The sequence below is a fragment of the Panthera pardus genome, unplaced genomic scaffold (assembly GCF_024362965.1).
Source record: "Panthera pardus isolate Hobbes unplaced genomic scaffold, ASM2436296v1 HiC_scaffold_10, whole genome shotgun sequence".
NCBI classification, from domain to species: domain Eukaryota; kingdom Metazoa; phylum Chordata; class Mammalia; order Carnivora; family Felidae; genus Panthera; species Panthera pardus.
In genome coordinates, this window is record NW_026526655.1 from 19,209,359 (window position 1) to 19,237,344 (window position 27,986).

General features: G+C 55.3%; 2 protein-coding genes and 1 long non-coding RNA gene across 7 annotated transcripts; 1 reads left to right on the top strand and 2 right to left on the bottom strand.

The window, feature by feature from the left end:
• Positions 1 to 8,767: 8,767 nt before the first annotated feature.
• CTDSP1 (CTD small phosphatase 1) lies at positions 8,768 to 14,874 on the bottom strand. 4 transcript variants are annotated; one of them, XM_019445988.2, is made up of 7 exons: positions 14,328 to 14,860; positions 12,751 to 12,899; positions 12,203 to 12,304; positions 12,037 to 12,093; positions 11,320 to 11,412; positions 11,004 to 11,189; positions 8,768 to 10,459 (listed from the first exon to the last, which is right to left on the bottom strand). In XM_019445988.2, exons 1-7 carry the CDS (start codon positions 14,392 to 14,394, stop codon positions 10,331 to 10,333), a joined length of 783 nt encoding a protein of 260 aa, XP_019301533.1. In that variant the 5' UTR covers positions 14,395 to 14,860; the 3' UTR covers positions 8,768 to 10,330. The 4 variants fall into 4 exon arrangements, with proteins under 4 accessions (XP_019301533.1, XP_019301532.1, XP_053760882.1 ...); XM_019445987.2 differs by having other exon boundaries at positions 12,203 to 12,307; positions 14,328 to 14,859; XM_053904907.1 differs by lacking the exon at positions 12,037 to 12,093 and having other exon boundaries at positions 14,328 to 14,874.
• Positions 14,875 to 14,897: 23 nt separating this feature from the next.
• On the top strand, positions 14,898 to 18,893 carry LOC109265069 (uncharacterized). 2 transcript variants are annotated; one of them, XR_002079008.2, is made up of 3 exons: positions 14,898 to 15,899; positions 16,247 to 16,546; positions 16,913 to 18,893. It is a non-coding gene; the product is annotated as an uncharacterized LOC109265069 (long non-coding RNA). The 2 variants fall into 2 exon arrangements; XR_008423048.1 differs by lacking the exon at positions 14,898 to 15,899 and having other exon boundaries at positions 15,917 to 16,546.
• Positions 18,732 to 27,939, bottom strand: SLC11A1 (solute carrier family 11 member 1). The gene is made up of 15 exons (XM_019445990.2): positions 27,800 to 27,939; positions 27,099 to 27,232; positions 26,110 to 26,232; positions 25,650 to 25,769; positions 24,780 to 24,886; positions 24,328 to 24,398; positions 23,924 to 23,991; positions 23,626 to 23,781; positions 22,531 to 22,689; positions 21,370 to 21,459; positions 21,127 to 21,246; positions 20,551 to 20,700; positions 19,992 to 20,065; positions 19,414 to 19,567; positions 18,732 to 19,264 (listed from the first exon to the last, which is right to left on the bottom strand). Exons 1-15 carry the CDS (start codon positions 27,804 to 27,806, stop codon positions 19,154 to 19,156), a joined length of 1,644 nt encoding a protein of 547 aa, XP_019301535.1. The 5' UTR covers positions 27,807 to 27,939; the 3' UTR covers positions 18,732 to 19,153.
• Positions 27,940 to 27,986: the final 47 nt, after the last annotated feature.

Sequence of the window (27,986 nt, forward strand, 5' to 3'; positions counted from 1 at the left end):
GTACGTTTCTGCCCAAGGCCCAGGCCTTCACTGCAGGTGGACAGCACCAGCCAGGAAAGGCAGGGGAGCCTGGACCCTTCCTCCCACCAACCCAAACGACGAGGCTCAGCTGTCCTCCCTCCTTCCCCGGGAGAATGGCTCACAGTGCAGTGGGGCGGGGGGTGGGGGTTCACACTTGCGGCCCCTCCTGGACAGATGGGCACCCTGGCACCCCAGAGGTCTCTTTCACTGGGCATGACACTTCTTAGAGGGGGCACAGGTGCTCTCCCTATCTGCCCCCCCCCCACCCGCCCTGTTTCAAGGGCACTGGCTCCACCTGGACTTTTTATTAGCTGCCATAAACCAGTGCCTTTGGACTCTGCTCTGCCACTTTCTCCCAGATGCCAAAGGCTTCGATTTCCGACCCCTGATCCTAGGGGGCCCATCTCCTTGAGGACTGGAAAGAAGCACGGCCCTTTCGGTTGTGGGTCTTGCTCTGAAGTTGGCTTTGCCTGCAAACTCAGCACCTCGGGCAGCTGCCCCCGAGCCTCCCGCCCCTGCGGAAACTCTCCGGCCTTCTGAACCTGGTCCTCTGGAGGGCGAGATGAAGCAGGCTGGGTGAGGGCAGCCCCTCCTCCTGACCACACCTTCCCAGGAGTTCTGGAGACCCGCTGTCTGTGTGTGTGCACGCACATGAGCACGTGTGAGCATGCTCGTGCCCAGTCTGGGAAAAGGAGTAAAGACACGGCAGGTTCTACTTTGGTTTTTTATTTATATATTTTTAACCTTTTTTGGGGAGTACTTTGTTTTTAAAGAATATCTTTTGTGCCTAAAAAGGAGTCTATGTTCATTCAGTTGTACAGACGAGCGAGAAGGGAAGAAAAAACTCGTTTATAATTTCACTACAGAAATAATCTACAAATAAATCAGTTAGTGATTTATTTTGAAGTCGGTCTTTCATTTTTCAGTACATAATGTGTGTGTACACTCTATGTGTATAATATCTACATGTATCTATTTTTCCATCTATCCTTACTGTGACAGGTTATATGTCATTTTATGACTGTATGTGTGTGTGTGTATATATACATATATATAATATATATATATTTTTTTAATGTTTATTTCTTGAGAGAGAGAGTGGGGGAGGGGCAGAGAGAGAGGGAGACACAGAATCCAAAGCAGGCTCCAGGCTCGGAACTGTCCCCACAGAGCCTGACGCAGGGCTCGGACCCACGAACCGTGAGATAGTGAACTGAGCCAAAGTTGGACGCTTAACTGACTGAGCCATCCAGGCCCCCCATGACTGCATTTGAATCATCTCACGGCAATCCATGAAGTAGATAGCATAGTTTATATAACCGATAGTTCTTTGTTGGACTTCCAAATTACATCCATTTATTTTATACTACAAAGAATGCTGTGGTGAGTATCTTTACCATTCGATTATATCCCTTATTCTTTCTTTCTTAAAACTGGGACTGCTGGATCGAAGATGAGAACAGGCAAATCGGCCTCCAGAAAAGTCCCATTAATTTCTAGTACCACCTGCAGCACAGAAGAGTGTCTGTTCCTCCACGTCCTCTCCAGCACTGGGCTCCGGCTTTTTAAGAAAATCTCTTGTCGGTCTGATTGCCAAAAAGAAAAATCATTGTGTGCGTTGATTTATGTTATTTTGATTACCAGTGAAATAGACCGCTTAAAAATATACCTATTGGCTATGTCTTCTTTTGCGAATTTTTTATTAATTTGTTGAGTTCGTTGTTTACATGTATGATGTATTAAGTTTGGTAACCTGCCTGTCATTAATGCTGTATTTTTCTCCAGTTTGCTTCTTGCCTTTTAATTTAACCTCAAGATTTTGGGGAGAATATATGTTTTGTTTGTTTGTTTTTTAATTTTAATTCCAGTGTGGTTAACATACAGTGTTATATTAGTTTCAAGTGTATAATATAGTGATTCAACAATTCTATAGCCTACTTGGTGCTCACCAAGGATAAGGATAAGTGGATAAGTGGATTCTTACTCCCCTTCACCGATCTCACCCATCGACCCACCCACCTCTCCTCTGGTAATCATCAGTTTGTTCTCTATAGGTGAGAGTCTGTTTCTTGGTTTGTCTCCTTTTTTCTTCCTTTTGTTCATTTGTTTTGTTTCTTAAATTCTACATGTGAGTGAAATCATGGTATTTGTCTTTCTCTGATTGGCTTACTTCACATTTGTACTTTCTAGCTCCATCCATGTGGTTGCATATGGCAAGATTTCATTCTTTTTATGGCTGAATAGTATTCCATTGTATAGATATACCACATCTTCTTGACCCATTCATCTATTGATGGACACTTAGGTTGCTTCTATAATTTGGCTATTGTAAGTAATGCTGCAATAAACATAGGGATCCCTTTGAATTAGTGTTTTCATATTCTTTGGGTAAATACCCAGCAGCGTGATTACTGGATCATAGGGTAGTTCAATGTTTCATTTTTTGAGGAACCTCCATACTGTTTCCCACAATGGCTATACCAGTTTCCATTCCCACCAACAATGCACGAGGGTTCCTATTGGGAGAACATATGTTTTTTTTTTTTTTTTAATTAAAAAAATTTTTTGAAATTTATTTTTGAGAGAGAGAGAGAGAAACTGAGCATGAGCAGGGATGGGGCAGAGAAAGAGAGAGACAGAGAATTGAAAACAGGCTCCAGGCTCTGAGCTGGCAGCACAGAGCCTGTTGCGGAACTGGAACTCATGAGCTGTGAGATCATGACCTGAGCCGAAGTCGGATGCTTAACCGACTGAGTCACCCAGGTGCCCCTTTAAAAAAAATCATTTCCAATTTCTTTATTATGGCAAATGTCAAACAAATAGAAACACATAAATAATAGTACAATAGTACAATAATAAACACTCATGGATTCAAGAATTAGTGAAAGTAATTATACTTGGAAGTAATTTGTAGATCATGATACTTGAGCCCAAAATATTTATCACACATATCCTAAGAATGAGGACATTCTCCAAAACTGTAATATGATTTTCACATCTGAGAATAATTTCTAATATCGTCTATCTAGTCCACAGTTAAAATTTCACCAATTGTCCCCACAACGACTCTGACGGCTGGTTTTACTGACGCATGATCAAATTAAGATCATGCATTTCCTTTGAGTGTTATGACTCTTCAGTATTTTGTAAATCTAGAACAGTCTTCCAATTTTTTTTTTTTTATATTGACCTACCTGAGTCCAGGACAGATGCCCTGTTGTGTGTTCACACTGTGGATTTGTCTGAATCTTTCTTTGTGTGTTACTTAATTTGTTCCTCTTTCCCCTGTATTTCCCACAAACCGAAAGTACATCTAAAGTCTTGACTGGGTTCTGGTTAAACACTCTTTTCAAGGATACTTGAAAAAGGTCAGTGCTTCTCAAACTGTAATATTATAAGAATCACCTGGGAATCTATTTAAAGTGCAGACTCTGATTCAATAGGTCTAGGACCTGAGACTCTGAATTCCTAACAGGTTCCTCAGTGATGTCGCCACGCCGGTCCACAGACCCCATTTTGAGTAGCACGGGCAAAGGTGTTGCTGTTTCACATTGCGTGGCATTAGGAGGTATAAAACGTCACGTTGTCCTAGCATGAGTGGTGTGAAGTTTGACCCCTTGGTGACAATGGTGACTGCCAGATATCCCCACTGTAAAGGCACGTTCCCTCCTTTGCAATGAGAAGTCATCTTGGGGTGACAGTTTGGTATTAGAAGCACAAACATTTTTATTTCTTTATTTACCACTTTTTATTTCTTTTATTATTATTATTATTATTATTATTATTTTGAGAGAGAGTGGGGTAGAGGGGCAGAGGGAGAGAGAGAATCCTGAGCAGTCTCTACTCAGGGGATCGATCCTACAACCGTGGGATCCTGAGCTGAAATCAAAAGTCGGACGCTCGACCGACTGAGCCACCCAGGCACCCCTTTTTCTTCTTTTGTAATATTACGTCTGTACGTTTTTAATGTCTGATTTCCCCACAGTGTCTGTTGTGCTCGCTGTTGAATCCTAGTGCCTGGTACACTGTAGGCATGTGATGAATGTTGAAGGAAAGAAATGGAATTTATGATTTCTATCTTTGACATTATATTTAGGAAGCTGTGTTTTAAGTTTTAAACTGAGTTTTATTTTTTAATTTTTAAAATAATTTTTTAAAGTTTATTTTTGAGAGAGAGAGAGAGACCTTGCATGAGTGGGGGAGGAGAAGAGAGAGGGGGACAGAGGATTCGGATTCGAAGCAGGGTCTGCACTGACAGCAGAGAGCCTGATGTGGGGGTTGAACTCACCAACAGCAAGATCATGACCTGAGCCAAAATCAGACAGTTAGCCAACTGGGCCACCCAGGCACCCCTAAAATAATTTATTTTTTAAAGTTAATAAATATACCTGGTAAAATAATTCAAATCAGATGTATAATAAAATGTGTCCTTCTCCTCTTAGATGACTTCCACCCAGTCCCCCAGCCCTGCTCCCCAGGACTAGCAGCAGCTCTCATTTCTTGTGTACCCGACTGGAGGATAAGAAAGTGCAAGAAAGTATGCATATTTTTTTTTTAATTTTTTTTTAACGTTTATTTATTTTTGAGACAGAGGGAGACAAAGCATGAACGGGGGAGGGTTAGAGAGAGAGGGAGACACAGAATCTGAAACAGGCTCCGGGCTCTGAGCTGAGCGGTCAGCACAGAGCCCGACACGGGGCTCGAACTCACGGACCGCGAGATCATGACCTGAGCCGAAGTCGGCCGCTTAACCGACTGAGCCACCCAGGCGCCCCTGCATATATTTTTTTTAAGGCTCAAAATGGTTTATTTAAAAAAAGAACTTTTATTTATTTATTTTATGAAAATTTTTTTTAATTATTTTTAAAAATTTACATCCAAATTAGCACATAGTGCAACAATGATTTCAGGAGTAGATTCCTTAATGCCCCTTATCCATTTAGCCCACCCACCCCCACAACCCTTCCAGCAACCCTCAGTTTGTTCTCCATATTTATGAGTCTCTTCTGTTTTGTCCCCCTCCCTGTTTTTATATTACTTTTGTTTCCCTTCCCTTATGTTCATCTATTTTGTCTCTTAAAGTCCTCATATGAGTGAAGTCATATCGTTTTTGTCTTTCTCTAATTTCACTTAGCATAATACCCTCCAGTTCCATCCATGTAGTTGTAAATGGCAAGAATTCATTCTTTTTGATTGCCAAGTAATACTCCATTGTGTGTGTGTGTGTGTGTGTGTGTGTGTGTGTGTGTGTACCCAACACATATATACTCCATTGTGTGTGTATATATATATATATATATATATATTTGTGTGTGTGTGTATATATATATATATACACAACACATATATACTCCATTGTGTATGTGTGTGTGTGCATACCACATTTTTTTTTTAACTTTTTTAATTCTTTATTTTTAAGACAGAGAGAGATAGAGCATGAGCAGGGGAGGGGCAGAGAGAGGGGGAGACACAGAATCTGAAGCAGGGACCAGGCTCTGAACTGGCAGCACAGAGCCCAACGTGGGGCCTGAACTCATGGACCGTGAGATCATGACCTGAGCTGAAGTCGGACGCTTAACCAACTAAGCCACCCAGGTGCCCTACCACATTTTCTTTCTCCATTCATCCATCGATGGACATTTGGGCTCTTTCCATTCTTTGGCTATTGTTGATAGTGCTGCTATAAACATGGGGGTGCATGTGTCCCTTCGAAAAGGACACCTGTATCCCATGGATAAATGCCTAGTAGTGCAATTGCTGGGTCATAGGGTGGTTCTATTTTTAGTTTTTTAAGAACCACCATACTGTTTTCCAGAGCGGCTGCACCAGCTAGCATTCCCAAAGTACGCATATGTTTGTGTCTGTTTTTATACATCTGCTTTGTGGGAATACACGATCACCATTGTTAGAACTCGATTTTAATAGTTTCATTTACTGGCTGTCTGTCTTGGAGATCATCCTATATCTGCTTGAGTAGTTCCAACTTATTGTTTTTCAAGGCTGCATGGTGTTCTCTGTGATAGAGCAATATGTAACCAGTCCCTCACTGATGGACACTTAGGTTATTTCAAGTGTTTTGCTATTACAAACAAGGATGCAATTAACACCCTTATGTTCATATATTCTATATACAGCATAAATTCCTAAAAGTGGAATTGCTGGATCAGAGTATCTGCATTTAAAAAATAATTTTAAGGGGCGCCTGGTGGCTCATTTGGTTGAGTGATCGACTTTGGTGCAAGTCATGATCTCATGGTTTGTGAGTTCGAGCTCTTCATGGAGCTCTCTGCTGACAGTGAGGAGCCTGCTTCAGATCCTCTGCCCCCTCTCTCTCTGCTCCTCCTCTTCTTGTGCTCTGTCTCTCAAAAACATAAAACATAAAAACATTTAAAAAATAATGTTGACCGTCAAATCACTCTCTGAGTGGGTTGCACCAGCTCACACCCCTGCCAGCAGCGTTTTATCTGGTGCCTGTTGCCCTACACCCTCTACTCCTGTGTGTGTAACAAGCAAATAGTGAATATCTGCCCATACCAGGCTCCGTTAGATACATTTTCACAGCTGACATCTCCAAAGCCTTCTTCCCTCCAGGCCATCCTTGCCCCCACCCCCAAAGCCATTCAGCCATAGCTTCCCACCAAGTTTCTCTCTTCTCTCACATCCATCCCTTCTACCCTCTTCTTGCTTTGTTCCGCCTCTGCCTCAGTTCAGGCTTTCACCCTCCATGTTCAGGACCATGACTGTGATCTCCCTGTCCGTTCTCCTCCGTATCCCTGGTTTAGGTTCTAAAGTACACCTGCTGGCTTTGAGCACTGTGCCCTCCCGTTCAGTGTTCCTCAATGACACCCACGGCCTGCAAGAAGAAAGCCACTCCCTTGGACTGCCCAAAGACCTGCAATATGTGACCTCTTCTGCTTTCTGCAGCTTCGTTTCCTGTCCTTCCTCCCTTGTGGGCCATTCCAAATGGTCATTTCCCACACTCCCTACCGTGGCAGGCCCCTGATGCTTCTGCTTCCTTCCCGGGTGCACCTCCTTGCTTAGGCCACCTTTACCTGACTTGCTCCTCCTTCCCAAACTCCTCTGAGATGCAAGCCAGCAGGAAGCATTTTCCAAACCTCCCAGACCAACCCAGGAGGGGTGAAGTGTCCACTGTGCTCCCCGCCTTCCGTGTTCTCTCTGTCTCTGTCTCTCTGTCTCAGTGCACCTGCAGGCTTTCAGGTTTTAGCCTGCTCAGGTGTCTTTCTCTGCACTAGGGTGTGAGTTCCTTGAGAGCAGAAGCATGGCCCAGTCATGGGGTGTCCCTGGGCCCTGGCACCGTGCCTGGCACCCTGGAAATGCGGATATATGTGGTTGAGTTGAACTCTATGTGGGTGAAGCTGTGTAGGTGGTGGTGGTGGGGAGAGGCTGACTGTGGTCTCATTCAAAGCTGGGAACCTGGGTGACTCTCTGGCTGTCAAGGCCCCTGGGATGCAAATCTTGGGGGTGGGGGTGGGGCACCCGGTGCTTACTGGGAGAGCAGGAAATCAGGCAGTGCCCTGGGGAGGAGGAAGGCAGAGGCAGGGAGGGCTGGGTATTTACCCTGCCAGAGTGGGCTCCAGCTCAGAGTGGAGCTGGTGTTGCTGATGGAGCTCTGGGCTCCGCTTCCTGCGCCATCTGGGAAGAGGATGGGAGGGAGCTATCTCACATACTGCAGGTCCCCCTGAGACTTCGGGGACAGATCAGCATCTGGGGTTGGAGGAGGTCCACTTGAGGCTGGATTCACAAGGTATGGGGATGAGTGGGGTGAGGGGATAGGGTAGGCAGAGCTGGGGGGCCAGGGACCAACTGTGGGAGGGACAGTGTGTCTGTGTGTGTTAGGGGGAAGGCTGCCCCACCCCAGGGAGATGGGTGGCCCCCACCCTTTCAGGCCCCGGGGTGGGGGAGGGGGCAGGTTGGCGTCCGCGAGGCCAGAGAGGCCTCTAGTGGCCGCCGTGGGAAGCAGGAGAGGGCGGGGCGGGAGGGCACTTCCTGCCAGGGCCTGGGGCTGCCCAGTTTTGCAAAGGAAGTGCTGCCAAGGCCGGAGGGGCGGAGGCAGGAAGTGGGCCGGAGGCTCGTGCAAGGGTGCGGCTAGTAGGTGCTGAGAGGCCGCCGAGGGGCGGGTAGAGGAAGGCGGTGCGGAGGTCCAAGAGACCGAGTGCCAGGCCCACCGTCCCTCCAGAGACCTTGACGCCTCCGCCCGCCCGCCCCTCCCTCCCGACGCCTCGGAGGCCCGCCTCAGCCAAGGCCAAAGTTCTTCCGTTTGGAGATGAACTTGGCTTACCAGGAACTCGCCCCGCCCCCCTCCCCCCCCCCCCCGCTCTGGGGCCGCAGGAACCCCTCCCATCTGCCCCGAGACGGAGACCACACCCCTCCCGCCTCCAAATACCTTCCAGGGGCCTCCCCTAAGGACGCTGCTCAGCTTTACCGCTAATACTACCGAGTCCTCCGCGTGCAGGCATTTACCACCTTGCAAAGAGGGCATTTCTCCATTATGCAGGTCAGGTAACTGAGACTAAGAGAGGTAGAATAATTAAACAGTACAGCGAGGCGCTCGGATCCGCCCACCGCTGTGCACTAACCTTGCACTTGCACTCTTGAAGCCCCGAAACCTAGGGCAGCCCCTCCCTCCACCCACTCCACCGCCAAAAGATACACCGAATTGAGTGTGGCTTCACGGGACACAACCACTCCCAGCTTCAACGTCCCCCCAAAGACCACAGAAGCGGGATGGGGGTCTGGCGTTCTCTTTAGTTCTTGTCACAGTGTGGGGCTTTCAGTCAGAGAAGGCACTTAAATGGGAAGGCCACCCGATTCAGGCCAACCTTGTCCTCCCTCCCACCCCCAGTTCTGAGGGGAGGGGGGCAATGACATCTCCATTTGACATCCCCCTTGGCACTGCTACGTGGGTCCCCTTAACCGTTAGGCCTTGGGGAGAGCCCAAGGCCTTGACCTCCACACTCAGCATTTAGGGGAAAGGGGTTCCAGATAGAGAAGTCAGAGCTGGAAGTCAGGATGTCCTGGGAGCTGCCCCCAGCCAGCAGGGGGTGAGGCTGGGGTCGACAGGGGATGGGTTGGCACTGGGGAGGGGAGACAGCTTGGCCAGGCTTCCTGGAGACCCCCAAACCCCACAAGAAGGGTCCCACCTCCTACAGCTCCCCTAAAGGCACCGGTGAAGTATGGAGTGGGTGGAGAGGCACTGATTAGGTGCAGGGACCCCACACACTCAGCTGGTGGGCCTAGCACAGAGCTGGGCACAGAGAAGGTGCTAATAATGTGTTTTGAATGAATAATTGGAGCAAAGAGGGTGTGAGGGACAGAAGACAGGGCTTGGGACTTCTTGGCCCAGCCTGTTTCATTCAGAAAATAGCAGTTTAAAAAATGTAAAAATCCTTTCCCTCCCTCCCCCCCAGTTTATGGGTCCAGGAAAGGGGTGAAGGAGGGGTATCTCTACCCCAGCCCTTCCCTCTCCCCTTCCCCTAAAACTATATACACATATACATATTTATATGGCACCACAAAGGGGTCTTGCCTATGCCCCCACACTAGGAGCTGGGGGAGCCAAGCCCCAGGGCCTTGGGGTGGTCAAGGCAGATGTGAGGGGTCAGGTCTTGGCGTGGAGAGCAGCCTTCAGCTGCTGCTGAGCCTAGAGAAGGTGGACTCCGGGGTCCCGTAGGACGCACCCTGCTCCCTTCACAAGTGGTAACAGATCTTCCCTCCCTGCTCTCCTAGGCAGAGATTGGTGGGGTCTGTGTCAGTCCCAAGGGAGGAGGTGCGGAGACTGGTTCCTCCCCTGCCAGGCTAGACTGCAGCAATCTGGAGACTGTTCCGGGCAAGAGCTGACCTGATCGTGGCCCTGGGAAAACAGGGCAGGGAAAAGGGCTCTATGCAAGGCACTTGGTGTCCACTGTTCCCAGGCTGGGGGCCCAAGGCATGGGGCAGCAAGAAGCCTGCCCCTCCCCCAAGCAGAACCAGAAAGAGCCAAGGGGCCCGATTTGGCAGCAGAGAAACATGGCAGCAGAGAGAGAGAAAAAGGGGGAGCTGCACGCAGGGTCCCACAGGTCCCCCAAGAAGAAGGAGGAGGTTCTAAGGCACTGACACAGGGACCCAGGGGCTCATCGCCCTTGGTGCAGCCCGCTGCCCCTTTCACAGCCTGGCCAGGCAGGTGGGGAGGGCCCACTTCCCCATGACGCTGAGGTGGCGGCAGCGGCCGCTGGGTTTTCTTAAGGAACAGTCCACGTGTGAGGGGCGTGGGCACCGGTCAGGGGCAGGTCCTGGCCCCCGGGGCGCCTCACTAGCTGCCGGGCCTTGGCTGCCTGAGCACTGAGTACACGTCATCCACGCGGCTGAGCTGCTCGAAGAAGGGCAGGAGGTCGTGGAGCTCTGTGTCACTCATGTTGTCAAACCAGGAAGCCACTGGTACCTGGGCAGATGGATGTGGGGCAGTGAGGGGGGCCGGGGCCTCTGGGCACAGGATGTCCACCCAGAAGCCCCTTACCCGAGGTTTTCAAACATTTCTGGCAACACCACAGTAAATCACATCTATGCGTGCAATACAAGTCTTACGAAATGATACTTAATCTTACTGTTTGCAAAACACTCCAATATTTTCTATTCTATTTTGTTTTTTAAAAATTCCCAGCTAGGACCCACCGCAGCACCTCTGTGACCCACTCACAGGTCACAGCCAGCAGTGTGAAACTGCTCCAGCCTGCAGCGGGGGCCTCAGGCCCGGCCAGGCACTCTCTTCGCACAAGCAAACGGATCAAATGGTCACTAAGGGATGCAGTAGCGGGTGGATGAGGTGAGTGGGTGGCAGGCACAGGTCATCAAGGGCAGGAAGGAGGAATGGAAGGGCACCAGGCCCCGGACAGCACCCAGCATGGGAATGGGGAGGCCCCGGTGGTCCTGATGGCTGACCCTTTCCTTGGCTCTCAGCCCCTAACCCGGTCCTGCCCGGCACTCACGGCGTTGTCTGGATGGAAGACGTAGGAGGCGGGCGAGTTGTCTAGGATGAGCACCCGCCGCAGGTCTCGGCCCAGCCGGCTCAGGTCCTTCACGTAATTGCCCCGGTGGAAGACGCAGGACTCACGAAACAGTCGCGCCCGGAAGGCCCCCCACTTGTCCAGTAGATCAGCTACTGGGTCTGCATACTACGGAGTGGAAGATGGGTCATCCGGGGCCAATGGTGAGTGACCCAGAGGTCAATCCAGCTGCAGGCTGGAGGCTCATGGGAGGCCGGTGGCCCCAGGAGCCCTTAAGTGTGGGGGGGACGGGACTCACCTTGGCAAGGCTGGCGGTGAACAGCACACACTCAAAGAGCTCGCCCATTCGCTGCAGGAACTCATCCACATGGGGCCGCTTCAGCACGTAGACCTAGGGGGTGGGCCAGTAAGGGAACTGCAGGCCTGCAAGGCCGGGGGGTGGGGGTGGGAGGGTGGCTGAGGGCCGTGAGGGAGCAAACGGAAGAGTAGAGGTGCACAGGAGGGAGGCCGGTCCCAGGGTCTGCGGGCTCCATTTGGCCAGCCAGCCACTCCAGCTATCCTTCCAGAAGAGGATCAAAATGAACCTCCAACTTCTGGCTTCACGTCCTACCTCACGGGGCATCACTAATGCCCAGCCCTTCCCCAACTATGGCTTCAGCCAAATGTAGGGGCCTGGGGGCAGCCCCCTCACCCCAAGGCTGCAGGGCACCGACCCCCGAGCCAAGTAATGGAGAACAGGCTGGACAGCACACAACCTATCCTGAATTACTTGAACTGGGTCCCGGGCAAGGTGGGGCAAGGGGGAGCCGAGGAGGAACCCCACTCCCTGCAGGCCTTGGAGTTGGGCAAGTCCCTCAGGGTCCGTGCGACCTCGGGCAAGTCTCACACCCTCTGGGGCCTCACATCGCACATCTATCAAAGTCCCACCTGGGGTTCTCAGGATTGGTGAGAGGAGCCTAGGGTCTGGAAGGCAGATGCCAAGCCCCCCACCTCCCCCCCACACCCAGCCCCTCACCTGGTGGACCACCCCATCAATCTCCACAGGGATGATGAAGTCGGCGTTGTTCACTGGCTGTGGGGGGAAAAGGAGCTGCTGGGGCGGGGCCCGCAGAGACCATACCCCCAGCCCAGGGCAGGCCCCCTCAGAGACCCGGGGCTGAGGGCTGCTGGGCAGGGCCTACCTTGAAGGAGCTATGCACCAGGGTCTCATCCAGGTCGATGACCACACAGATCTTGTCCACGTCCTGGGCCTTGGCCTCTGGGAGCAGGTACTGGACTGGGGTCTGCTGCAGGGACAGATGAGGTCATCGGGGGCACTTCTTTTAAATTCTCTTAAAACCCAGTCATTTCTCCTAAGCACGTCTTCCCTCTCCCAGCCCTCTACCTGGGGAAGCACAGGGATAGTGGGGAGAGACCCTCCCCTTCCCAGCTTTGCCCCTGCCAACTGGAGCCTGGGGCAGGCCACCTGGCTCTGGACCTCACTTCCCCACGTGGAACACCAAGGTAGAGAAAGCTCCCACCTTATAGAGTTCCCTTGGGTGGCAGTCTTGGGGCATTCAGGGACCGGCTGGGAGGGACCTGAGAGGGAGGGTGGCGGGCCTGGTGGGGGGCTCCACCCTCTTCCATACCTTCCAAGGCCTGCAGATGGGTCATGAAAAGCCCCTTTTCCTAAACATCCTCCAGGCTGAGCCCAGGCTGCCCCGGCAGCTCCCACCCAGCCACCACGCACCTTGGGGACAGCGCCGTTCTCCTCCACCAGCAGGGGCGCCCCACTGTGGGCAGGCAGGGCGTCCCCATCGTCCCGGCAGACGCAGCAGAAGAGCGAGTGGAGGATGCCCCGGCTCCGGGGCTTCTGAGAAGCTGCTGACTTCTGGTCACCTGCAGCAGGGAGGCCCAAGGTGGGGGTGTGCACTCTAGCCTGCAGAGTTGGGTGTAGGTGCCCAGGTGCGATCCCCTGGGTGAGAGGGTCTGGCCACGCCCCCTTCGTTGAAGGAGATACACTCCAGGCCCTCCTGACAGCCTTGACTCCACGTCACCCTGTGGTACCCAGAAATCCTCCTAGTGTGGGCACAAAGTTACCCTCATTAGGAAGTGGGCTGGCTGGAAGGGGACTACGGAGAGTGCTTTCTCTTTTCCTCCCAGCCTTCATCACTACTGAGGATTCGGCCCCAGTGGGGGGCTTCCTGACACCCACCTTACCCGAGCAGCCCCTGCTCCGTCGGCCCCTAACCAAGGAGGGCTGGGACTTGAGGCCCTGCCATCCACTCCCGCCTTCCTCCCATCCTTTCCGCCCACGTGGGTCCAAAGTCCTCACTAAGGCTAGGCCCCGAGGCTGGGAGTGGGAGCCTGGCTGGAACCAGTGTCCCGCAGCCATCTGCCGGCCCCGCCTCCTCCGCCCTCGCCCCGCCCAGACCTCCGACCTAGAGCTGGGCATCCGCCGCCTGATTGACGGGCCCACCCTCCACCGCCCCTCTACCGGGCCCCCTGCCTTCGGGCTGAGCTAGGACCAGGCCAGAGCTGGGCAGACCTGGAGGGACTTCCTAGTCTCTAAGGTCAACACCCGGACAGGGAGGGGCAGACCCCCAGCCTAGAGCCTCCAGCTCCTGGGCGCCCGGTGGAGGCGGGCGGCACGGCTTACCGGGTCGGTGCGTGTGTGCACAGGCCCGGCGCCAAAGGGCCTGCAGCCCGGGCTCCTTGTGCCCCGCCCGTCGTACGGGACACCCCGCGGGCGCGCTAGCGACCCTTAGAAGTGGCTGCCCCACTCTGTGCCTCTGAGAGGCTTAGTGCTTCCACGCATGACGCGGAAGTTTGTTGGGATCGTAGCTGTGTATTGGCGGGAGATCCTTCCAACCCTCCCGAGCCCGCTGTCACCTCGGCACCCCCTCCGGCGACCCGACCCGGGCGATCGCGGCCCGGGGCGGAGCCTCAGAGGGTGGCCTGAAGGCGCCCTCTTCAACCCCCCCATCTCCCAGCTTCATTGGCGCCAATGGGGGGGGAGGGGGCGACTGTCGGGCAACCCGCTACGCCAGCCCAGGAAACTAGGAAGGAATCCACTCTCTACCTCTGCCTCAGTTTCCCCACCTCGAGCACTCGGGAGCGCCCCAATGGCTCCAGGCCCCGCCCCGCGTCTCTGAGCCTCGGCTAGTTCAAACTCTTTCCCCGCTCCCTCTCCGGTTAGGAGCTCAGAGCTCCGCAGAGGCGGGCGCCCGGGGCAGCGGCGGCGACTGCCCCGGGTAGGGTCTCGGCCTCCTTCTCCTCCCCTCCCGCGGCTCCCGGGCTGCAGCCCCCTCCGCGCGGCCCCAGTACCTTTGCCCCGTAGCGGGCCCCGCGCCTCCTCCTTGGTGATCTGAGTAATGACGGCCGAGCTGTCCATGGGGCCGGGCGCGCTCCGCTCCGGCCGGACTCTGGCCCGGGCGCCCGGCCTCCCCCCCGGCTCGGGCCGGAATCGGGGCGCGGGGGGGAGGGGAGGGGTGGGAGGGAGGGATCCCCGCGAGCTTCGGAGGGGAGGGGAGCCAGGTTCTAAGGGGGAGGGGGAGGGAGGGGGCGCGGAGGAAACTTTGTTACAACATGGAGTTTCCTCCCCGCGAGGCGGATGCAAACATGGAACCCGGGCGCTGTTTCAAGGCTCCCCCTTAAAAGGGCAACGGCTTCGGCGTGACCTGGACTCGGCCGCCGCTTTCATCACCGCTGGGGCCGGCGCGGCTCTGCTGGCTGGGAGGCGGGCCCGGCCGGGTTCCTGCCGCGCTCCAGGGGGCGTCGCCTCTCTTCCTGCCGCCCGCCCGCGGGCCCGAGCCTCTGCGGCTGCGTGGCAGGACCGGCACCCGGCCCACTGTTCCAGACAGCCGAGCGCCCCGGGCCAGGGCCCGCCCCACCCGCCCCGAGCGCCCACGCCGGGGAGTGCCCGAGGGCGGCGCGGCTCCACCTCGGCGCTTTTCGAGGGCCAGACGCTAGCCGCTTCTTGATTTCCTCATCTGGGAAACGGGAATAACGCTATCTGGTCTGCAAAATGGGTCTTCAGTGGTTGCGGGGGCCCCCTCGCGGTAAAGTTCTGAGCGAGTGAAGGCTCTCTCTCAGCTCCAAACGGCTGTGTACATCCGTAGAATTGTGCTCTTGACCGGACTGTGACTGTCAACACTCATCGCAGTTGCAGGCCAGGTATCCGGATCCGTAGGGCGTGAAAATTACTACTCCCAGCCCCAGAATGCCCCCTGCCGAGCTCGCCCGGTAGCCCCATCTGGTGCCCTCGGCAGGGCACCAAGTGCCTCAGGGCTCTCGACTGCGCTGCTCCCTCTGCCTGGAAGAGTTTCCAGCTCCTTTTTGGAGCCAAATCCCACTGACCTCGATGAAATGCCACCTTCTCCAAGAGGCCTTCCTAGACCCTTCCTCTACTCTCCACGCCGGCCACTCTGTGATTATTGGGGCGGGGGGGCTCACGCGGTGCCCGGACACAGTGGGCGCTCAATCCCTGCGGGCCAAACTTCTGACCGTGGGAGTCCACAGACACCAACTGGACGATTGTAAACACCCGTTTCATTTGGGGTGTACAGAGACACCAGCTGGCCGGGAGCCGCGTTTCCGCGCGGATTCTTCACGAGGGAAACTCCCGTGTTCTGCGCCGTGAGGTCTACGGTTGTGTGTGTGTGTGTGTGTGTGTGTGTGTGTGTGTGTATGTGTGTTTCCTGTTTATGAAGTTCTTTCCATTCGTCCTTGCTATTTTGCGTTCACTATTTTAAAAATAATAATAACGCCAAGCCTTGACAAACACGCCTCAGCACTTCCTTCCCCCGCGGGCCTCGGTGGCGGGGCGGAGCGGGCGCGTCCTGTCCCGTCCAGCCGCGTGGTGCGAGCACGGCGCACGTCCTCCAGGCCCAGGGCGGGGTAGGTTGGAGGGGGGAGGCGGGGAGGGGAGAGGCCCCGCGCCGGGGAGGCCGGGCAGTAGAGCGGAGCCGGCCCGGAGGCGCGCCAGCTGTGTGCCCCGCGCCAGGGGAGACAGGAGGTGGCCCCGGGCTGGGACTCCCTCCACCACGACCTCTACCACCACCACCACCACCCTGTCCCGGGCTGGACCCCACGGCCCCCCTCCTTCCCTTTCGCCGCCCACACCGCCGCCATCGTTGCATTTAATACTAATAGCCAACGTGTAGCTAGCGCTTCGTCCTGCTCTGGCTGCGCCCCTTAGTCTCGCTCACTCCTCAGAACGACCCTCTTCCTCTCCCACTTTACAGATAAGGACATTGAGCTCCGAGAAGTGAAGCGACCAGACCCAGCCTTCCAGCGAGGGTAGAGGTGGGATCCTGGCCACCGAGCGGAGACCCCTCCCCTTCGGCTGAGCCCCGGGGCGGGATGTCAGCTTTCGTCTCCGGATCCCGGCTTGCACTGACCCCAAAAGGAAATGTGTGGTGGAGGACTGAGTGACCCCCTGGCCTGAGCAGGGCGGCTCGCCTTCCTGTCCTTTCGTTTCTCCCTCTCTGAAGGCTGGAAGCTGGCCGGCTGAACTCTTGAGAGTCAGAGTGGCTGAAAAAGGGGTAGGGCACCGGGCAGGGTCGCTGCCCACCGCCGCCGTCACTGTTCCCCTCACCTCCCATCCCTAACACTAGCCCCGGCCAAGGCCTCTTCCCCTGGGAGACCTTCCCAGGCTCTGATGCAGTGCCAGGCTCCTTCCCCCCCGCCCCCCCCCCAGGGAGGGGTGGAGGCCCCCTGTAGCAGCGCAGGGTCTTGGGGGTCTATGGGGACAGAGGAGCCGGTGGAAGTATTGTGCAGGGTCTGGTGGGTTCTTTGGGTTTCCTCCCTTGTGTGTGTGTGTGTCACACCCAGCTGCTATCCCTTAACTGCACTGCCCCAGCAGCGGGAGGTCATCTTATCCCCAATTTATTTTTCTCCTTGCACCCCAGGAGGAAATCAGATCATAAGTGCTGTGGGTCCAGAAACACCAGGACTCAGCTGGGTTTCTTTCTGGCAGCTGTGGGCAAGTGACCTCTCTATTCAGCACCTCGGCTTCTTCAACTGCCAAATGGGGTTGGTAAGAGCCCAACCCAGGCAAGTGAAGTAGGGGGTCCGTGTAGAAAGGCAGGGTGCCCACCGCAGGTCCTTCCCACCTGAGGGGCTGAGGAAACATCCCCTCCTTCCCCCTAGGAAGACCAAAGCTACTATGGGGGTGGAGGGAAGCCCTTTGTAGGGACCTCCCTGCCCAGAAATGACTGACCTTGGCCTGACCTCATTGCTAACACCTTGCTCAGGCCCAGGGTAGCCCTGTAGCTGACCCTTTGGTTTCCTCCCCTTCCTGCTTTCCTTGCCCCCAAGTTGTCAATGCCAGGCGTAAGTATGCAGGTGACCAGCTTGCTCATTTTTCTGGAGCACCCCCCACCCCCGGCCTGCTCCACAAGATCCAAGAACACCCCACCCCACAAGGTCGCACACACCTGTCCTCGCTCCTGGCAAGTTCATTTTTCCTTGGCTGTCCCCCCCCCCCCCATTCAACTTTATAAATCCTGTCCAGGAGTTACCTTCTCTGGCCCTTGCCTCTCCTTTTTGTCTTTTGCAGGTGCGCCTGACACGCACTTGGTTCCCCCCCCCACCCCCAGTGGTTTGTTATCATCTACCTAGCTGTCTCCCCCTACTGGAGTGTGAACTCTTGGAGGGCTGACATCTTTAATTCGGGACTTTGCTTCCCTCCCCCATGTCTAGCGCAGGGATGACACCCAATTAATACCTAGTGAATTGACTAGAGAGTGTGTGCAGAGGTATAGCTGGGGACAGTTCCAGGACGCTGGGCAGGAGTATGGAAGACGCCTTTCTCCATTATCTTGCCCCCATCCACCCTCCTCTTCCGCTAGCCCGGGTCCCATCTTCTCCAGGACCAAGCCCAGAGAGGGATTCAGCGGCCTTCTAGCTCAGGTACCCTCTCCCACCGTTTCTCTGATTGGGCCAGACCTGTCCCATCCCGTCACTCCTTAAGGGCCCCACTCGCATCGTTGCCCTTTTAAGAAAGAGGAAATTCTTCTCATAAACAAGCGCCTCAACCTGAGCGCGGAGCTTGCCCCGCCGGATCCCTAGGCAATCGAGGATGCTTCCAGGCACAAAGCCCGCTCCAGGCTCACCCCAGGGCAAAGGCCTGGGGGCCCCTTCTGGTCACCTCTCTCCGCAGCTCCAGGGCAGTGGTCCGTGGGACCCGACGAGGCCGGAGGAGGGACTTGGGGGAGCCTAGAAACAGCCCAGGGAGCGTCTGTAAAGTGCAACCCTTGCACCGGGCGAAGGGGTGCCGGGCGGCTCCCAGCGGCCAAGGGGGTTCCCCGCCCACACAGCTCCCCTCCACCCTCCGCCCCCCCCACCTTCCGAAGCCCCGGGGCGCGAGGTCGGAGCGCTTGCCTCCTGCTCTTTGGCGGGGAGGGAGTGAGGGCGCTCGGGACCGTCCCTGCCCCTAGGGGGAGCTGGGAGTCAGCACCCAGGGAGCGTTAAGTGCGTGGCGTGGGAGTCCCGGCCGCCCAGTCCCCTGGGGAAATGGCAAATGAATTGGGCCTCGGAGGCACGACTCTTGGGTTCCATGACCTGGCGCCTGAAGAGGAGAAGTCTGCGCCTTGGTTTTACTGCCTGGAAAGTGGGTTAGTTTGAAGCTACTCTAGGAACTGACATTCGAATGGGAGGGGGGGCCGGGGAGGACTCTTCTACTGGTCCAAGGATTTTGTCCTTTCCCTGTTTCTACTTTCCTGTGCCTTTGGATGAGAAGTAGACTAGCATTTATTGAGCATTCATCAAGCTAATCAGACCATCGTAACTGCCAGTTTGATGCCTGTGTTCCGCTCCCAAATGGGTCCGTTTGTCAGGTCACTCCTATAGGCCCACAATAAATATTTTTGGAGTTACTATTATTATTAAGTCCCACGTGCCAGGCATTGTGTTAAAGTGCTTTACATCCATCACACGGTTGGCATTGTCCTCATTCTACAGATGAGAACACTGAGACTGGAGATAAATCACTTGTCCAAGCTGGGAAACAGCAAGTCTCTATGGAAGCCTGGTTGGCCTGCCTCCAAAACTCCCACTCCATCTTGTTGCCTCCACACACACACACACACACCCGGGCAGGCCAGTCTGCCCCACTCATTCCACGCCCAAGCCAGGCCCTGTGTGGGAGATCATCCAGAGATCCTCTCCTTCTCCTCCTCTTCAGGAAGCCCATACAAGAAGTGTTGATGGGAGCTGTGGGCCAGAACGGTGACTCCTTGGGCAAGGAAACAGGTCCAGACCTGGAGGAAGGGAGACCATGAGTCTGGGAGAGAACAAGACCTCTGGGAAGCCTCCCCTCCCTGTGCATCCCCTTCCCCCAATGCCTTCCATCTGTTGCCCCCTTTCTTCGCCTCCCCCATCCCCAAGGCACCCTCTGGCCCTACAGTACCAGGTAGGTGGTGAGGCCCAGGTAAACCGCAGCCAGCAGGGCTACAAGGACGAAGTAGGCAGGGTGGGGGAGGCTGGGCAGGTAGATGATCACGAAGTAGAGGTTGATGGCACAGATCAGCGCCATGATGGAGGATGTGATGGCCTTGCTCAGCCTGGGGGAAGGGAGGGAAGCTCAGGCCTGGTCCCATCTCCTCCTCCTTGTCTCCACTGCCCAAAGCCAGCCTGGAGCTGGGGTGAGGAGAGTGAGGGGATACACAAAGCTACTTTCTCTGGGCTGTGGGGCCTGGAGCAGACCCCCTTGCCCACTACTGTCTCCTGGGCCCTCCAGGCTCCACACTGGCAGGATCTGGCAAGAGCAGAGTCTGAGGTGAGAGTGAGGAGCTCAGGGTCTAGAAGCAGCCCCCGACCCCAGATTCCAGATTCCAGCCCTATTGCCCTACACTTGCTAGCTGTGTGGGCCTGCACAGCTTCCTTAACCTGTATGAGCTTATGGATAATGGTAATTCCCACTTCAAGGTGGTTGTGAGGATCAAATGCAGAATTGCAAGCATGGTGTTTGGGGTGGGGAGTACTCACCGGCCGTTGGCAAACTCCTGCATGAGGGCTGGCATGCTGGTGAATGTAAGGATAGGCAGCACAGCAAAGGGAAGCTGGGGAGAAGCAGGAGGATGGGGCTGAGGATCGTGGCCCTCAGAATACAGTAAGGAAGGGAGGAGTGGAGCAGGGCTCCATTCGTCCTCTGTCTGTGTGCCCTTGGACAAGTCTCCTAATCCATAATCACTCAGAGGCTTCTCCACCTCTGAGCGTTCCAGAGTTGTGAGGCTCCAAAGCAGGAGAAACATTTGGGGGCTCTGGTCCCAGGCTGCCTGAGTTTGCATCTCAACTCTGCCACTGATCATTTAACTGTGTACATTCGTTTTCCAATCTGCACAACGGGGACAATGGTGGTTCCTAGCCCTGGGATGTCCATGGGGATTATGTGAGCCTTACAAGCAAACGTGTGTTTGGAATAGTGGGAAGGCGCTGGGGGACTGGGAGGGAGGGTGTGTGTGAAGGGTCCCTCTGAAGGATTGCTGCGGTTCCTCTTTAGCTCTGCAGGGGGGTGGGGAGGGGTGGCTAAGGACCACGGGCTCACCAGCAGGCTCTGCAGCACGTTAAGCAGGTCGTTGAGCCCTGACAGGTCTTTCAAGTCCCTGAAGACTGCCACGAGCACGGTGGGCAGGATGGCGCAGGAGCGAGTGAGGAGCACGCGGGCAAAGCGTGACCAGCGCAGCTTCAGGAAGCCCTAGGGTGTAGAGTGGGCATTTTGGTGGTGGGTGCAGGACTGGGGATTCCAAGGGAGGGATCCTCTGTCGTCCCTCAGCCCATCAGGCATCAGGGGGAACGCTCTGTTTTTCCATCTCTGAAATGGGGGAGGCTCTGACCCTAGTTGGTGGAGAGAATGGATGAGGAGAAATAGGGGGGTCCCCCCCCCGGGTTAATGCTTAAGACTAAACTTTTGGGGAGGAGGCGTCTACTAGTTTTGGGTCTGCTGCCTTGAGCCAGTCGCTTCACCTCTCCGCATTTCAGTTTTCTCATCTGTAAAGCGGGGCTTATAATAGTGACCTCTGGGCTGCTTTAAGGATCAGTGAGGCTGGTATCCGAGCCCACGTGGTGTGCCTGTTGACCTCGGACCCCTGGGACTCCCGGCCCGCTCCCCAGGCCCCACCACCTCCATCACAAACTGTCCCGCGTAGGTGCCGGTCATGGTGGAGCTCTGTCCGGCCGCTAGGAGGCCCACCGCCCAGATGTAGAGAGCAGCCGGGCCGAAGAGACATCCCAGGATCACGCCCTGCAGGGAGGGGTGTGGTTAGAGCCGTGGTACCGCCCCGGAGCAGGCTCCGCCCCCTGGTGGGCGTGGCGACGAAGCCTGCGGGATCCTTACATTCCATGCCCGCCTCCGCCTGTCGCTTACTCCTTGGTAAATGTCCACCTCCACTGTAAGGTTGTTTTGGGGGAAGATCTTGGCGTAGTCGTGGAGGCTGCTGTTGGCACAGACGTCGAACTGTGGGCACCGGGACAGTAGGAGGGAGATGTGAAGTTTCAGAAAATCAGACTGCCAGGTCTTGACCAGGGGTTGAAAACTGGTGACCCGCAGGCCGAATCCGGCCAGATATATTTTGCTTGATTAACAGATGTTTTTTCTCTTTAATGTGAATTTGTTGCCGACATCTAAAATTGAGAAGAATTCACACGGGAACCCAGTTTCCAGGGTTCTGTTGCATTTGTAGGGAATGGCATTACCACAAAGAGACAATTGGCTGGCAGTGAGTCCAGCTGCTCCACGGTCCCCTCTCCCTTACACGGGACCCACTTCCCACAACTCTGAGGCTGGCCTGGCCTTCAAGGCCACATAGCAAGGCAGTGGCCGTGCCCAAATCCCAGGAGACTTGGTCAGTCGTCCCCTGCAGTGCTCAGCCTTCAGTAAGCACCCCACCGCTGTCTAGCAGCTGTTAGAGCCACGTGAGAGAGACCCACTCAGAGAGGAGACAGGCACAGGTCCCAAACCCCAGAGAGCCAGGGAGGAGCTTTGTATCATTGACTGCTCTACACACCCCCCCCCCCCCCCCCCCCCGTGTCTAGGCACTGCCTGATAACATAACAAATCCTCAGTAACTATTTGCTGAATGAATAAAGATTGTCAAGAGAGAGGACTCAGAGAAGAATTCCCAACTCCCTGCTCATGCTCAGGCAAGCGCCTACTCCCAGAATGCCCTGCCTGCAGTTTGCTGGACAAATCCTGTCCATCCTTTGGGGAGCACCTGGGATGCGGGGTCCTCTAAGACTCAGCTCCACCCTCCCAGGCTCCTCCTTTGATTGTCTGTGCCTTGCAGGCCCTGGGGTGGGTCTGACTCTCTAAGAGCCTGCCCCCCCGGGCAGGGGAGAGCTGTGACTCTCCAGCAGAGTGGGGAAGGGGTCTCAGCCAAAGGCCAGAACGCAGACTCCCTCCCCTACCAGTGCTGGAAGTGCAGACAGACACTCAGGGGCTTAGATGCATTGCCTGGAGTCCCCAGCAAAGCCTGCAGGGCTTGTGTGGGGGGGGCCTGCCCTGGCTGTGTGGGGAGGTGTCTCTCACCGCAGCCTGGTTGGTTTGCTGGTAGAAGGCCTGTCCAAAGACTGCCACAACAAAGAGATTGATGAAGAAGGAGACAGACAGGGCGATGGTGGCCTCAATCAGGAAGTACATGTTGGCCTCTCGGATGTCTGCCCGGCGAGACCGGTCTATCTCTCTAGACTGCAAAGGTCAGAGGGGAAAGAAAAGCCAAATTTCCTCAGAGCTACCCCGACATTCTCCACCCTCACACGTCTACCGATGTTCCCTCCAAACCCCAGTTCTTTCCAAAGCCCTCTCCATGGCAGTTTGGTCATGGCCTTGATCAGCTGACACCCTTCCTGCATGCCAGTTAATTTCCGCCTCAGGGCCTTTGCACTTACCATTCCCTCTGCTTGGAATATCTTCTCTGATCCTCCTTCCCATCCTTCAAGTCTCAAAGATTACCTCCTTAGCAAGGCCTTTCCCGACTACCTTTTCTAAAGGAGCCCCTCTTTAGTCTTTCTCTGCCATACTTCTCTGTTTTGTTTCCTTCAAAGCACCTTTCACAATCCATAATTTTCCTTTTTTTAATTCTTAAATTTTTTAGTTTTAAATTCTTTTTCTTTTTTTGAGAGAGAGAGAGAGAGAGAGAGAGAGAGAGACAGCAAGCCCACAAGTGGGGGGGGGGGGGTAGGGAGGCCAAGGGACAGGGAGAGAGAATCCCAAGCAGGCTCGGGTCTGTCAGGACAGAGCCGGAGGTGCGGCCGGAATTCACAAACCGTGACATCACGACCCCAGCGGAGATCAAGAGTCAGACTTTTAACGGACCAAGCCACCCAGGGCCCCCGTAATTCTTTCCTTTATCTGTTTACTTGCTCATGATCTGTCCCCCCCCCACCCCCGCCCCGACTAGAAATGCAAGCCCTAGAAAGGCAGATGGCTTGTCTGCCTTTTCATCATTGACCCCCTTTTCCCACGCATAGTAGATGCTCTATTACTACATACTGAATACATAAAGAATGATTCCCTTCCCGCCTGAATCCGGAAGGCAGGAGCCAAAGGGGCGGGGCTCCAAGTTTGGAGGCCACCAGAGCGTGGCTGAAAGGAGCAGACATCCCTCCCTTTCCCTCTGCTCACCTTGACTAGGGCCGAGTGCAGGTAGATGTTGTGGGGCATGATGATGGCCCCAACGATGCCCACGGCCTGCAGCAGCTCAGGACTGCCGCAGCCAGAGCACGAGGGCAGGAGCAGGTCCCGGAGGAGCGCTACCTGGGCTGGACGGGCCACCACGTACTGTGGGGAGGAGCCTCCTTAGGCCAGGCCACGCCACGTGCAGCCATTCCCACCATCCACCCTGACCCTGGCCGATAGGGGGCTCCTCGAGGAGCCCGGAGGAACAGCCTTGGTGGAGGGTATGGAGGCTTTGGCTTCCCACCTCATAGCCGAAGGTCAAGGCCATAACTGTAATAAGGAATCCAAAAAAGGCTTCCAGCTTGCGCAACCCTAGGGGGAAAGCAAAGGGGAACAACAAGAGCGAGAAAAATGACAAAAATTGTAACAGAAGCAATTATTAATGGCTACTATCTTGAGCAAGTTTCAGGCACTGTGTCAAGTGCTTAACGTATATTGCCTCAGTGAGTTCTCACCACAGCCGGTGAGGTCTGAGCTATTATCGTCCCCGCGTTATAGGCGAAGAAACAGAAGTCTCAGTAACTTGCTCAGGGCCACACAGCCAGAGTGAGGGAGCTGGGAGCCCTTCTCTCAGTACAGCGGAGCTTGGTTTCTTCATTCACTTGTTCCCCCAACCCAGTCCCTTGGGAGATTGAGGGGCACACCCACCGTAGTTGTCAAGGAAGAGGAAGAAGAAAGTGTCCACGATGGTGATGAGGACGCCACCCCAGAGTGGGATTCTGAAACCAGAGTGGCCGGGGTCAGCCCAGCCTCAGAGCAGGACACTGTGGAATCTGGACTCCTGGGAGCGGGGACCCAAGTGGCCCCAGGCAGCTAAGGCAGAGGGGGGTGGGAGTGTGCTGGAGGTGGGAAAATGGCACTAGGCGCTGGTGGGGGACCAGCATGGCAGGGAGCTCGGGGCTGCAGTCCTGAAGTCTGCGTGGTGACTGACATCACTTTACGTTTCTGGGTCCCTGTTCCCCATCGGGCAAATTGAGCAACAGCTCTAAAGTCAGAGGGGACTGGGGGTGAGGGGGATGGGGGGAAGGACGAGGCCTGGGGAAGAAGGAGCACAAGTCCCCAGCGCTGGACTGAAGAGCTGGGGCCCCTGGTGGCAGTACCGTCCAGCTGACAGCAGACTGAATGCGATAGCCGTGCCGATGACCTCCTGCATGTCCGAGCCCACGATGGCTAGCTCGATGGTCAGCCAGAGGAGAGTGCGGGGCGCCTGGGGGGAGGAGGGAGCACTGCATCAAGGCTGGGCCAGATATTGTTGTTATTTGTTGATGTCCTGGACCTTTCCATACCCAGCACAAACTATGTTTGTCGGCCTTGCCAGCTGGCCTCCAGTTAGGTGTTGTAGGAAACAATTAAGGGAGATTAAAAGGCAGGGAGGGATCACTCTTTCCCCCTACTTCTAGTGGTGTTTCTGGCACAGGCATCATCAAGGGCACCAGGCTTCCTGGGCTCCAGCAGCGTTGGTGGCTGTTTTGACAGTAGCGGCCAAGCTTCCTGAAGGCAGCAAATGATGGCTCTTGGGCTGCTGCCCAGCAGCTTCCTGATCTTGGATGAACACCTCCTTCCCTTGTTCCTTCAGTCCTTCCATCACCTTTGTGACCACACCTCTGCATTGAATACCTTTGAAAGATCTCATGGCCAGGTCTCTGTTTTCCTGCTTGGACACCGACAACGACCAAGTCCCCAGTGTCTACCCCAGCCGGTGACCATCCCAAGCCAATGCCTACCTATTTTGCACCCTGGGCAGGTCACTTCCCCAGGTTTCAATTTCCTCTCCTGTAAAATGAGCAGATGATGTCTAACAGCCCTCTTAGTCTGGGTACTATTCGTTCGAGCCTCAGTCTTCTCATCTATCAAATGGGCTTGTGATGCCCGACTTGAGATGATTTATTTACTTGATCACAGAAGCTGTAAATGGCTGTTTTGGGGTTTGGGATCTGTGGATGCTCCCTGTCCAGGCCCACCAGGCTCACCTTATGGTAGTAGAGATGGCAGACCTCGCCCAAGTCCTTGCCTGTCACCACACCCAGTCGGGCAGCAAGCCGTTGGCAGAGCAAGCCCAACACCGTGGCCCACAGCAGCACCCAGAGCAGCTGAGAGAAGGAAGGGAGAGGCCTTCAGCCTGGTGTGTGTGTCCGGGGCGGGGGGGGGGGGGTAGTCTGACAAGTCCAGACTGCTGGTACCCTCTAACCAAGGACGCTCCTTGGGGACAGAGTGGAGGAGGTGAAGTGAGAAGACCAACACCCCCCCCCCATACACCCCCCATTCTGGCAGGGCTGCCCTGGGGACCCTTCTCTGGCCCATTTGAACGTAATACCCGCTCCCCCAAACACCAGTCATGTAGGCCACTCTGGGGAGATGTGGCAAGCTGGGGGGGTCTCCTCCCACTTAGCTTGGTCACCCCTCCTCCCCGTGGTGCCCCGACTCAATCACTTTGAATCCAGCCACGGCACCAGCCTGAAGATCTGACTCGATGTTTCCCGGGTCCAGGAAAGCGATGCTCATGAGGAAGCCAGGCCCCGTGAAGGCCCACAGCTTCCTCAGGCTGAATGTGCCCTGCGGGTGGGAGTGAAGTGACGAGGTCTTGGGTGGTAGCTCCTGACCTTGGCCAGCCCCCAGCTGAACCCCTCTGGGTTCATCAGCCCGCGCTGGCCAGCCCTGCCCACCACTCCCCCATTGCTGGATCTGCCACCCTAGGGGTTAGTGGAGGGCGTGGGGGTGGGAGGAAGCAGCAGGATTTACTGAGTCATGGTGGATTTACTTTCTGCATCAGTCAGATTCGGCAACCCACAGGCGCCTCAACAGCCTGCCTCACGCTCGCCCTGACTCAGCAGATCCTCAGAGCCCAAAGGGGTTCTTTCCTCGGGCCAAGCCTGCCGGGTCTTGTTGCTCGTTCCCCAGTCCTCCTCAAACCATGGTCCCTCCTCTCTGTTGTCCACTGAGCCTAGGGTCTCCCCACCCCTAGGAGGCTTGGCCTGGCAGCCTGGGCTTGGCCTGGCAGCCTGAGAATCTGCTAAAGATTCTGGAAATGCGAGGTGACAGCATCCCAGAAGATAGCCTCGAGCCTCCTTCACTTCCCCACATGCCCTCCTCCGGGTCCTTTCCTTTAAGTACTGCAACAAACGCTCAAGACATTCAACCTGAACTCATCGTAGCCCCTTTCTCTCCATAAGAAAGCTGGGATTCATTCAGAAAGCCGCTTGGTAATTTTTACACACAAAAAAATGATCCCCTGCCCCCCGGCCCCCGGCTAAGAGCTAAGGACAGAAACAGAAAGGGTACAGTATCCACTGTCAATCACTGATGCTCAGAGCTAGAAGGGGCTTCCCACAGTCTTCAGGAGAGCCCTTTGCCCCAGCCTGTGGGATCCCATAGCATCCTGCCAATCCTGAAAGACCCCAGGAAGTTTCCAGCATTCCCACCGGTTCTGTGTCCGGGATGAGGATCTTCTCGCTCAGGTAGGTTGCTCTGAGAGGCTCTTTCTGTGGCTCTGAGCTGGGTGGGCTGGAGATGGAGCCATAGCTGCTCCTGCTTAGACTTTGAGGGCTGCTGTCACCTGCAAAGGGCCCCAGTGAGCCATGGTGAGTGATTGGCTTCTTTCTGGAGGCCCAGGGCTAAAGCCACGTGTCCTCCTTCCCTTCGTCCTTCTGGCAAAGTGGAGTAATTGAGGCCCAGTGAACAGTGACTCCCAGCGTGGGTCCATCACATCCACCCCTCGACCAAACATTTCAGAAGATGCGTGGGAAGTAGAGCTTCCAGAATTACTCTCCTTCCATGTGAGCACATTGGTTCCCGAACCAGAGCTCTCTTGCCCCAGAAGATGCAGAGGAGGACCCTGGGCTCTGAGGAGGGCATACTGATGCTAATGTGGATGTCCCTTGCCCTCACTCCTGCCTCCTCCGTCTGCCAGGTAAGCTCCAGGAACTCCAAACACACAAAGGACGGACAAAAGGGATGCTGTGCCCGTGGGGATGCGAAGAGCCCAACCCCAGGCTGGGGTCCGGAATTGGGTCGAGACCGGGACATCCATGGGGGATGGATGCAAAGGGGCTTCCTTTGCCTCCCTGACTCTCCCTACTCCCAACCCCCTTTGGAGCCTCTGACCCCAGAGGGGGCTACTCACCTGTCATGAGGACGGCAGGCGCAGGCACTCTCCGCGCGTGAATGGGATGCTGAGCCTATACTCAGCTCATGCCTCCTCTCTGAGTGCCAGTGCGTGTCACTATGTAAGCCCACGCCCTCCTCTCCATCCTCAGCTGATCTAGGCTGTCCTCACACACAGGAGGCATTGTGAAACACGTTCCAAAGGC

What these genes read in the sequence shown, in the direction of transcription:
- CTDSP1 (XM_019445987.2), bottom strand. Translation starts at nt 14,394, where the DNA reads ATGGACAGCTCGGCCGTCATTACTCAGATCACCAAGGAGGAGGCGCGG. An exon ending in TTGATGGGGTGGTCCACCAG is followed by an intron (nt 11,413 to 12,036) that starts GTGAGGGGCTGG and finishes CCCACCCCCTAG; the next exon opens with GTCTACGTGCTGAAGCGGCC. An exon ending in TCACCGCCAGCCTTGCCAAG is followed by an intron (nt 11,190 to 11,319) that starts GTGAGTCCCGTC and finishes TCCACTCCGTAG; the next exon opens with TATGCAGACCCAGTAGCTGA.
- SLC11A1 (XM_019445990.2), bottom strand. An exon ending in CCTTGACCTTCGGCTATGAG is followed by an intron (nt 23,782 to 23,923) that starts GTGGGAAGCCAA and finishes TCCTCCCCACAG; the next exon opens with TACGTGGTGGCCCGTCCAGC. An exon ending in TGGGCCTCACCACCTACCTG is followed by an intron (nt 19,265 to 19,413) that starts GTACTGTAGGGC and finishes CCCTTCCTCCAG; the next exon opens with GTCTGGACCTGTTTCCTTGC.